The sequence below is a fragment of the Heliangelus exortis genome, chromosome 2 (assembly GCF_036169615.1).
Source record: "Heliangelus exortis chromosome 2, bHelExo1.hap1, whole genome shotgun sequence".
Taxonomy (NCBI): Eukaryota; Metazoa; Chordata; class Aves; order Apodiformes; family Trochilidae; genus Heliangelus; species Heliangelus exortis.
Genome location: NC_092423.1, coordinates 133,660,366 through 133,672,399, shown reverse-complemented (window position 1 = coordinate 133,672,399; position 12,034 = coordinate 133,660,366). Strand labels below are relative to the sequence as shown.

The 12,034-nt window shown below is 41.3% G+C and overlaps 1 protein-coding gene across 1 annotated transcript; it reads right to left on the bottom strand.

The window, feature by feature from the left end:
- Positions 1–661: 661 nt before the first annotated feature.
- TRHR (thyrotropin releasing hormone receptor) lies at positions 662–10,445 on the bottom strand. The gene is made up of 2 exons (XM_071738699.1): positions 9,651–10,445; positions 662–1,069 (listed from the first exon to the last, which is right to left on the bottom strand). Exons 1-2 carry the CDS (start codon positions 10,443–10,445, stop codon positions 662–664), a joined length of 1,203 nt encoding a protein of 400 aa, XP_071594800.1.
- Positions 10,446–12,034: the final 1,589 nt, after the last annotated feature.

Sequence of the window (12,034 nt, the reverse complement as noted above, 5' to 3'; positions counted from 1 at the left end):
ACTGTAAGATATAAGGTATATAGTCTTATGAACAGCCTTAGGTAGTATTATGTAAAAATGCATTGTGAAAAGAGTGATATGCATCATCATGTAGAATCTGGGTTATAAAGTAGTGCTATTTAAGGGGATGATGCAGGTAGCATGGAAATGGATGTGGTTTTAAGAACTCTCAGAACTGGAGTGCTCGTGTAGGGGAGCTCAGTGTCTCCTCTTTGCTCCAGCCACATGGTGGCACTGGGCTGGATAACCCTAAGCTTGACCCAGCAGGTGAGGAACAAGAAAATGCCCCATTGCCCTCCAGCAAGCAGCCAGAGCATGGTCCAGGAGGAATCACTGGGCTCAGACACCAATGCCTGCCCTCCTGCCAGGCATTCATGCAAGGCACCGTGCCCAAGTACCTTTCTCTGGTGCTCCATCATTGTCTTCTACTCAGGGAGTAAGGCTTAACCTATGTGTTTCTCCCTCCCCTTCCCCATACCCCAGATCCTCCTGATCATGTCATGCTGGGCACTTTGAGAACATCACTTTTCAGAGTCGGGCAGTACCCCAGCCCCACCATGCAGTGACCTTGCCCTTCCTTCCCTGAGCTGCCCCAGCTGAAAGTTATCACAGCCCCACATATGTAAACATGCTCTGGTTAATGAGAACTAGACACCAAACATTAAAATGTATTAACTGTTACCTCAGATGACAAACACGTGTCACCAAGTGACAGTTTTGCAGAGGACAGGTAGGTATTGGTGAGGGTAATATCTTCTAGTTCAGTGCTGAAGTGATCAGACTCTTTGATGACGTTATAATTTAGGGCCACGCTGTAGTTGCTTGGTTTCTTATCCATCTTCTTTTGGCAGTTACAGAGTTTCCTGAAGGCTGCTCTAAATTTCTGGGACATGAGATTGTAAATGACGGGATTGATGGCACTATTTAAATAAATACAGATTCTGCAAAATAGCAGGAACCAGTTTTCTTGGTAAGGGTGGGAGAGGAAGGAATTGACCACGACCAGAGTGCGGTAGGGCATCCATAGGAATGCAAATAGGACCACGACCACAGCCAGCATCTTGGTAACCTAAGGGAACACAGAGGTAGGCAGAAGAGAGGTAGAAAGTTAGTGCTTCTCTTGGAAGGAAAAAGAGAGAGAGATAAAAAGAGACTAATTAGACTTATTTCTGTTCCTTAGGTCATCAAAATTTAATTAGATCTTCATTTCTTCATATTTGCTCTGAAAAGTCAATTAAAGTTTAGAGAGCCAGGGAAAACAAAAAAGGATTATCAATAAAACTTGACTAATGTAATAACTTTCATTTATCATCTAAATTTATTTTGAATAAGGAAAGAAAACAACCTCTGGGGATACCCAGGGTAGCTGAAATGAAAAGAAAAAGAAATAATTTGCAATTTAGAAAAAAACACCCAAACAAGAAACACTGTAAAAAGTGTCTATTTCTTGTAAATGATTCAGTTCTAGTATACACATTGCTCTCTACTTTAAAGAAAGTTTGGAAGTTGTTAATAACTAAGGCAAAAAGCACAGTGAGATGCAACAGTGGGATAGTGGCAGGTCCTCATGCAGTTCAGGAGATGAATTGGTTAATTCTGTGGTCCTGATCAGCACTGATTTTTTGGTTAACTGTGTGTGCCAAATCAGCACCGATTTTGGTGCTCTACAGCTGCCTGTTTTGATTGTGGTGGTTTTAATTATTTTTACTATTTTTCTTTCTCCTCAGAATAAAGCTGCTGTTGCCTGTTGACAGATTCGTTTTAAAACCTTTTTTTTATCTCTGCTTTATTCATTCTTTCTGGGTACCTGAAGTATTTCAATGAAACAGCAACTCTGTAACCACAGGATGCATTCAGGCTGAATGGGTAATAATGTCATTGCTTTTCAAAAGGATAGATATGGATCAATAAGGATCCAGGAGGACAGACAGATAATACCACTAAAATACTCAGAAATACATGCTAGTTTTAGGTGTGTTTTTTTAGTTTGAAGTTACAAGAAAGTATATAAATCTCTTGTGTTCTTATTAGATAGCTCATTATATAGAAAGTTTGCAACCTCATTGCCTAAGGGATGCATTTTCTTCTAGCTATGTAGAAAGATATATACCCATATAACCCAATTTGCTGTTTTTTTAAATAGATACTATGATAAAGAACAGGTTAAAGAGCAAACTTACTCTACAAATCGATGTATCTTTACCTATCTATCTATTTTTAAATGTACATATTAAAAAGCTCCAATTTTACCCAGCGCTGCCTCCTGTCCCTCCAGCTGGGCTCCAGCCTGGGCCTCCAAACTGGGCAAATCCATTCAACTGAGAATAACCATTCTTCATGGAAAATAGTCCGCATTTAGGGGAAGAAAGTAACCATTTGTGGAACTTGTATTAACAATGTGGCTGAGCTCAAATAATAGATGTGTTGCAGGCATTTAGTGGTTGAGTGGATAATAGCCTACACAGGCATCAAAGAACTTCACTACCAGAAGCTCAGCAGGGAACTCTGTTATCAAACCCACTGATCATGGGTAATTTACATTTCTTCTGAGCCTGTATTTAATGAACAGTTGCTCAGGGAATCACTTACAATGGTGAAGCTGTCAGTTTGAAGCCTTGCTTGAACTAGAAGTAAATTGATCAAACTGTCTGGAAGGGGATATTTCAGACTCACACAACTAATACTTTATAGCAAGGAATAAAAAAGACTGTTACTCTTCAAGTGACTGCATCCTATATGCCTCAGACATATGTATATATATGTATGCAATGTATGCAAACTATCAGCTGAATTTATGCATACTGGCAGCCTGATGGGCATTTTCCTTCTACCTGACAATTGCATTGCTTCCATGTTCAGCTTACAGGGGCTGTGACTGGACAAAATATTAGAACTGTCTCTTAGAACCAGATAAAAAAACCCTGTGCTCACAACACAAACTGCCCTGAACTGAGATAGACTCAGTCTGCAGGTCTGAATGTGTTTAAAAATACCAAGAGGTATTTTTCTGCTGTCAGGCTTTGTGCCAGGCAAGACATTTCCTTGCAGCTCAGACCCCGCGACTTCCCGGTCTTGACATAAACTGAAACCCAAGTAGCCCATGACTGCAGCTGAAAAAGCAGTCCTGATCTCACCTTCCTCCTCTTGCTGGCCCCAGAGACAAGGGTGTGGGTCAGGTCAGACTGCTGGTCAAACTGAAAATTATTTCTCTGCAGAGATGCTTTTTGGTTTGCTCAGGTCAATGTTCCAACTGATGTACCCATACCCTGCCAGAGTCTGCAGTCAGTGCAAGAGAAGAGGCGGAAGGAAGTTGCACCCCTTGGTGGTTCAGTCAGTCAGGAAAATGAGGACAATTCACCATAATTTTAAACTGGATGCAGTGCATGTCCTTCCAGAGTCTCAAAAAATCACAAACCTAGCACAAGCTCTCTATTTCCAGGAAGAAATTCAGTTGCCTGATCCATCTGACCAGTAGTGGTTGTGTCTCTGAGACCCCCAGTGAGAGATTCTGAGTTCAGGTAGTTACTTGCTTGTTGGTAAATCATCCGGATAACTGGCTGTGTTGGAATAGCAAAGACACAAACTGGTAGGATAATGCAATCAAATGCATGCCTGAAAAAATCAGAGATCCAGCTGTTGCATCTGTCTTTGAAACTGCAATGCAGAAACTAAACCAAAGAGGCAGAACTAGGAGGCTAACAAGCCAGATGTCTCCAGCCTCCCACAGCACCACTGGATGTAACACTTCCACTGGGCTGGACTGGATCTCTGTCAGAGGTGGCTGCCAGCCCCAGTGATTCTGTGAAATTATAACAAAGTATTGGAGGGGAATTTCCTTTGTCAGAGGGAAATGTCTTTAATTTAAGGTCCTAAGGGGTTTGGGATTAAGTCCCTTCTTGGCTCACAACGCTTTGGATCATCTCCAATATTTCTTGCCACTACCTGCAGTTTTTACCCTAGTTCCATGACAATAATTAGAATTTCCCAATGCTTCATGATGTCCAGGATTCCTTACACATTCAAATTATGTGTTTAATTTGACAGCTCCAAATTTAAAGCTTGTATTTTCTGGTAAGTGATTGGAAATCAATTTCAATTAATTTCCTCAGAACCCGTAATCATCTCTCCAAATGATCCTGTAGCTGTTAAATAAATCTTAACACTGAATTTGCATTGAAGTTCTTTCTCTCGCTCTGAATCAAGTAAATGGGACTTTGAAGTGTCTGGTTTTAAGAGATACTCTTTCTCACGATATAATCTTGTAACCATATTGATCTTTCCCCTGTTAATCTTTGAAGTTTCCTTAATCTTTCCTCTGTTAAGCTTTGAAATTTCAGCTACTGTGACCTGAGTTCAACTGAAGAGTGCTGGAATTTTTTTCTTTCTCACCTTCTCTCCTGTTTAACTTGAGGAAATGTATGCACCAGGACTATTTCACTCTGCTTTCTCAGGTTCAAATAGAGCAAATCACTCAGCAGAAATACTCTATAGTTTCTCTGTAGTCACAGAGGTCTCACCTTATTCTTAGTCACCTTTTCATTTTCTCCCAATCTTCTGTTGCAAATAATACCAAGTTACTGTTTGTCACTGAGAACCCCCTTTGGCCACCAAATGCTGCCCCACAGTATTGTTCAGCTGTACGTGAATTTCAGCCTAACAAGGTTAATTTTTTTGCAAAGAACATCTGAAAGCCCATTCAGCTTCATCAGATCTAATATGCGTTGAAGATTTTTCTTGAAGTCACAAATAAACATATTCCTGAAAGTTTACCTGCATATTTTCGACACTAAAACCAAGTGTAATGCTAGGTAGTTCCTCAGGACCTACCACCACATGGCCCTGAGTACAAACTGATTCCTCTGAAAATGGAGCAAACCGTTCTCTCCTTCTGGCAAAGATCTAAGAATCATAGAATAATAGAATAATTTGAGTTTTAAGGGACCATAAAGATCATCCAGTTCCAGCTCCTCTGCATGGGCAGAGCCCCATCCAACCTGGCCTTGAGCACTTCCAGAGAGGGGGCAGCCACAACTTCTATGGGCAAAGCTGTTCCAGTGTATCACTCAACTCACACTATAGAATTCTTCCTGATGTCTAAGCTAAATCTTCCCTCTTTCAGTTTAAAACTTACACCTTGTCTTATCAATACATACCCTGTAAGCAGTCTGTCTCCAGCTTTCTTGCCCCTTTGTATGTCCCCTTTGGGTACTGGAAGGCTGCTATAAAGTGTCCCTGGAACCTTTTCTTGAGCAGACTCAACAACCCAAACTCTCTCAGCCTGTCTTCAAGGAGAGTTGCCTACCCGCCCTCTGATCATCTTTGTGGCCCTCTTCTGGATTCACTCCAACAGTTAGAATTACTCCTGTGTATGAAGGGCTGTCTGACTGTCAAATAAAACTATCTTTCTTTCTGTAAAACTTTAAAATACATCTCTCATTCCCTGCTATCCACTAAAGTTCCATAAAACTGAACTGAAATTGTACAAATGGGATTGATTTAGCTCTTCAGAAGTGGATGTAGGAATGGAGTTTGACGCATCCTATGGGTTCATATTGTTGCTCTTTTCCTCCACAGAACTTTAGTTTGCAGAATAAACAAATAACTCATAATTTTGGTAGTTGTCCAATATCAGCAGTAACAGATGTTGTTTGGTGAAAAAAATGTGCTGAAAATAGATACATTTTTGTAACCTTTGTGTTGCAGTTCTTTGAATGAAAACTTCAAGAGACCCTGAAAAGTGCTTTGAAGGGCTTTTCCATTGGTGGTTGCTGACATGGGGGTATTGATCCTTTAGTAAACAGATTTTGTACCTGTTTGCTTTCTGAACACTGGAACAAAATCAGTATTAATGAACTACTCATGTGGTTCAGTCACTTTTAAATAGCATCAGTGGGAGGGTGAGGGAATGAGCAGGGAACAACTTTATACCTGGAAAAGCTTATTTTTGTTCTGTGGAGATGTAATATAACTTCAATCTGAGTTCGTTCCTAGACATCTCTCAGGAAAAATATGTTAAAATAGGCTTGACTCACTGTTCTAATATATATACCAGGTCTAAATTGCTGCTCTGTTTTGAAAACAAAACACAAATTCTCTGACCACTTTTTTCCTCTTCCATGCTGACCTTATGTCTGTTTACATTAGAGACTGAAAATACCTGTTCTTGTGAAACTGAACATGGTCCATCAGTTCTCCTTCACCAATGGACACCTCTGTCCCTTCTGTTTATCTCACTTCTGAGGTCTCCACCCCTCCTCGCCTCAGTTCAGGGAGCTCTCCTTCACAGATGTGAGGAATGGTTATTTTTACTCTGTATTTTCTTGCTGCATCGAGGTATTCTAGATGCCATTTCAGGACTGTTCCTCCCTTGCCCTGCTTTCCATTGGTGAAGGTCAGAGGAAGCATCCTGGATGTTGAATCAAGGATGGTTTCTGAGTTGCTCTTCACATTTTCTGTCCTTTGGTTTCTAATTCTGGGCTAAATCTTATACTAGAAACCTAAATGACTTACGGCTAATTGTGAAGAAAACAATTGAAACTGTACAATTGTACAAATCACAATAGAAGGTATTGATTATATTTAAAGACAAATTCTTGGAAGCTGGTATAGAAACACAGCTGACAGTACAGGCATTTGTGTGCTAACACAATAAGAGAGGTTAAAAACAGGACAATGGAATCTATTTCAACCGGGAGCTGGAAACAGCTTCACATAGTGCTCTTCAACTCAGAGTTACTACTGTGTGACAGTGTAGGGGATGGAACACTTTTAACCCAGGTAAATAAATTAATATATAAATAAAACTAAAAAAGAGCTTTGATTGTTTAAGACAGGAAGACTTTTGAAACAGGTATTGGGAAGTTCCAAGAAAATTAAAGACAATGGTATGACCTGTCAGTCTGGGTCAAATTAGATCCAGATTAGTCAATCAGTCCTGGTCAGACTAAGTGGGTAAATCAATTCACATACTGTCATGTTGAATCAATCAGTGTCAAAAATGGTTATGAAATTCCTGAGTTAAATGTTCATGAAGGTTGAAGAAACCTACCTGACTTTTTCATTCTGGTATATTATATGAATGTAGGCTTATAATAGATTAATTACAGTAATAATCATAATGACTTAATGGGACTGTACTCTGTGTCCATGTCTAGTTTCTGACAGTGGGGAGGGTAAAGGAGTGGTCTCTCTGAGAAGAGGTGCCAGGACTGTCCCCATGCCAGACACGAACTGTTCCACTCAGCTCCAATGGACCCATCACAAGACACAGTTGAACCCATGTTCAAAGGTGGCACCTTTGTGAAAACATACTTAAGAAATGGCAGAAAAGCTGGAAAGAGAGAGGGATAGAGAGGAGAAAGGAATGAAAGAGTGACAAACAGCATGAGGAACATCAAAGTAAGAGAAGAAGGAGGCAGTCCTTGGTGAAGGAGGCACCACCTGAAGGGACTCAGCCCATGGAGGACCCACATGAAAACAGAGGAAAAGAGTAAAAAAGGAGTGGCAGAGAGAAACCTCTGCAACCTGACCACAGCTCTCCCCCATCCCACAATGCTGGTTGCCTCATGGAAGAGTCTGAGTGTAGCTTGTGGCTTCAGCAAGGGGCAATAAATCATAAATAAATGAAGTAAATTTTCCCCAAGTCAAGTCTACATTGCCTATGACAGTAACTGAGAAGTTACTTTCTTGTCTTATCTTGACCCCCGAGCTTCCTTGCTCCTCTTCTCATCTTATTCTGATGTGGGGGATCATGGGCAAGCTGCCAGCCAACCTCAGGAGCATACACAAGTTTTATTTTGTAGAAATGACCTTAGATAAACATGAGAAGTGCCATGAAGTAGGAGGCATACACCACATTTTCAGTCACTTTTTCTGCATGCTGGACATTGCATGCAAATCCATCACTGTGAAACTATTTGAGCTCTCAGAAGGCATAGAGAAAGTTTTACAGGACAGCAGAACTCATTATGAGGCCAAACTACACTGTATGTCTTTGCTAGAGCAGCACGGAATTTTCACTTGTGTGTCCTACTAACTGTTGAGGTTTTAGATTTGTTTGAATATGGACTTGTGTTTTCCTGGTTTACACCACTGGCTATATTTTGCTTGTTGGATTATATAAAAAATATGACTAATAATGCCACACTATCCTTGCTTTGCTTTCTATTTGTACTATGTGCAAATGCTAGCTTTACTCATGGTGATGATACTCTAAGCAATTAGTTTACTTAGGCTTTTAGAAAAAGTCACCCTGTCTTTAAAAGACAGAAAAGTCATCCCATTATAATCCTTGCTTTTTGGTTTCTTGATGCAGCAGTCACATTCAGCAATGCTCACCACAAAAGATTTGTTTGTTTTTCAGGTGATGCTAAGCACACGTTATCAAATGTGTACTAAAGTGATATTGAGAACCTGAAAAACACAATATCCTCTACTAATTAACAGACAAGGAAAAACAAAACTCAGCATTTCTAATCTGACTATTAACTATAATTTGAGACATAGTTTAACTTAATCTGGCCCACATGCTTTAGTTGTGCACTTCAAGGTATGGTTCTAATGCTCTGGGAAATCCTGGTTTCCTAGCAGGCAGCTCAGTTAACTGTTCAGTGAACTTTTAAGGTCAGTGAAATCCCTCTAAAAAAGGGAAAACGGTCCTTCTTATAAAACAGTAACAATTTACATAAAATAATAAGAATAAAAATTTCAACCTCTCTCCCAAGGGAGGCACTAAGCTTGTCTGAAAAGGTGCACACTTCAGCTTTGCTTCCTGAGGGAAGTGCACAATGCAGGGGTGCAGAAGCATCCCTCTGGGCAAAGTGACCTCTGGGGTGCCTTGCAGGGGCTGCTGAGCCCCTGAGCCAAGTGGCTGAGGTCAGAGCATTCCTTCCCTGGGCTGGCTGGAGCCTGCTCCTCAGAGCCTGCTGCAAAGTGATGTGCTCTGCATTTCCCAGCACTGCACCCAGCTGTGGGACCTGCTGTGAGAGCACAGTTTATTGTAAATAGCCATCAATTTGTCTCCTAACTAGATTCTTCCTGAGTAATTCCACATAGCAGTATAGATATTTAAAAATATGCAAAAGAAGCCTCAGTTTTGAGCCATCAACACATAAAAATATTTTGAGAGGCAGAGTAACAAAGACACTTAGTGTTTAAAAAACACTTTTATGTGCAGACTTGCTTAAATTGGCTTTTACAGGAGAGTTAGAGACAGGAAAAGCAAACACTTGAGTGTGTTTGCAGAGTGACACAGTGCCTTTGCTGGGACAAAACCTAGACACCCAGCCTGTATCCTTCTCTTCAGATCTCAAAAATAAATTAGGAGTCACTTTGTATATTTGGCAGGATTACTAACAAGCTTTAATATAAAGAATCTATAGTTAATTAACTTTCATTCTTCATTGACACTTCCTAATAGCTTTTTGATAAAGGAAATGAAATACTAATTGTTTTTCAATCCTTGCAGTAGGTAGAGTAGGCAAGAAAAAATACATATTTATACATATGTGTGTATGTACCACAGACTTTCAGCTTGACTACTTAGCAAAAAGGGACAATGCAGTTTACCCCCTTCAACAGGTTTATACTGGTGATCTATAAACCCAGAGGGTTTCAGGGATCAGAAAGCCATTTAAAACTGCTGTTCCTACCTGCCTTCGAGAAGCAATAGTGCTATTGAAACTCCTGCTGGTCATCTTGGAATTCACAGCCTTGCTTTGGTGAGCAACATCATTCCTCCATGTCTCAGAGTTTTCTTTTGGGTCCGAAGGGATGGGGTTCAGGAACAGTATTCTAGCAATCAGGCCATAGAGGACAGTTGCCAATACCATTGGCAGAACATAAAATATACCAAAGTCCATCATGTAGATAGGAGAGTAATAGCTCCTGGACACCTTGTAGCCACAGGACACGACAGTAGTGTCTTTGTAGACTACTGTATTAAGGTCTAGCAAGAAAAACCAGAGCATGCAGTATATGGAGGTGAAAGCCCAGACAAAAATAATGATCTTTTTGGCTCTTGAAAAAGTGCATAGGAATTGAGCTTTGATTGGGTGGCAGATGGCTATGTATCTCTCAATGGTGAAGGCAGTTATGGAAAAAGAAGAAGCATTGATCCCCAGGTACTGTAGGTAAGTGATACAGAGACACCCCACGTATCCATACACCCAGGATCTATACAGGCTTTCTGTGATGTTGGGTAGCCCTGCAGCCACAAGCACCATGAGATCTGCCACAGCTAGACTCACCAGATAGCAGTTAGTGGGAGTTCTCATGTGTTTGGTTCTGAGGACCACCAAAACCACCATGATGTTGCCCATGATGCCCAGTCCACAGATGAGGAGGACCAAGAGGATGGTAACCACTTGGTATTCGACTGTAATAATCTCCTGGCTTGATAGTGGCAGCCCAGTTTGGTTCTGCTCATCCCCTGTGCCATTCTCCATCTTCAACAACTCAGTGCTGTTTCTGTGCAGGTCTTGGTCTCAGCACATGTTCTGCAGGGTCCCCTGCAAACGTGTGAGCAAAATTGGAGCAAAGTGTGGGGAAGCTGTAGCCCCAGAGCACATTCTCCATGCAGTCACAGTCCCATTCTTGTATTGTCCTCTGCTCACCCAAAAGCACCTGGACTTCCAGTCTCTGTAAATTCAATTACCAGACCAGTTAATCCCTTTAAGGCTCCATCTCATTCGCACAGGTGGAAAAGCTGTTTTCTCATAGCCGGGTGGAGGCACTCACAAAAACACAGCACGTGGAGATAGGAGCTTTCCCCTGCAGAGGAGGAGGAGGATGAGGATGCAGCTGCAGGGAAAGCAGAGCCCTCCTGCACTGCCAGCTGGCTAAACACAGCTCAGGACTGAGCTGATCCAGCCCAGGCAGACTTCAGCATCACCGCTTTCCAGGAGGAGTTACAATGTACTGAGGGTGGAGACAGCAGCAGGAGGTGAAAGGAGAGTGATTTGTAAATCCCCACAGGTTTTCTGACTTCACGTCGCTTTCCCTCTCTGCTCTCAGGCAGCTATTTCATGTATTGATCATATTGATGTACCCTGGCACTCAAAGGGAAGATTGACTGGGAACAAAAATACACTCGTCTCTAAAATTCTGATTTTCCCTATGTCCCTGTCCTTGTGAAAGTGATGGTAACCTACACTTGCCCTGTGATTTGCAGGGAGCTGTGAGAGTTCCTTCAGAACTAATAGAGAGAAATGTCTCCTAGCTTTTGAAAATAGCAGGAAAAAATGGGTTTCTTCACTTTATAGACAATTCTCTGTGCTGTCATCACTCTTGAGCCCTTTCAACTCTTTTCTGGATTGCAAACTGCAACAATAAAACTGTCAAAGCATGAACTGCTTCTCAACGAGCTAAGTCACACATACATGCACACACACACACACACACAGAGTGTTTTAATCCTCCACTGTCCCCTCAATGAAGAATCTCCTCTGGTTGAGTAAATTCCTTCTTGTTTGGTCAGGATGTGTAAAAGCAAGTCCAAGTCTGGTGGAAGTAACTGCCCTGAGAGGCACTGATGAAGGCCAGGAAGATGCAGTAGCAGTATTCAGGAGCTCAGCTGCACCTGGGGATGGATGCAGGGCTCTCCTGTCTCACTGGCAATTTTGATGTCTCAGCAGAGAAACAATAGCAAATCCTTCTGTAGGGCTTGCTGAAAGAATCCTTCTCAATTGCCTCCCCCAATCCTTCAATAAAGTTTCCTCTTACACTGTTTTGTTAAGAGGCTGCTTTTAAATCCTTTTTTTTCTCCATTTAGGGCAATTGTTTTGCTCTTTGCTCAGGAAGGGTTCAAAAAATAAAATGCCTCACAACTGGGGAAAGTCAACTTGGATCTTAAATCAGGTTTTAGTGTTAAGAGAGAAGGATTAGTATAAGCACATGGTGTAATGTTTGCAAACCTTGGATTTTAAATAGACTGAAACAGCAAAGAGAGAATACCATGTAAGTTAGAGCTGGAAATTAGACTCAAAACATTTTCAGAGTTTTGAAGACACTTCATTTAGTTTTCCAGTCAACTTTT

Excerpts from the sequence above, each read along its gene's own strand:
- TRHR (XM_071738699.1), bottom strand. The coding sequence starts at position 10,445 with ATGGAGAATGGCACAGGGGATGAGCAGAACCAAACTGGGCTGCCACTA. Across the intron at positions 1,070-9,650 it reads CTATTGCTTCTCGAAGGCAG|GTTACCAAGATGCTGGCTGT; the intron begins GTAGGAACAGCA and ends GTGTTCCCTTAG.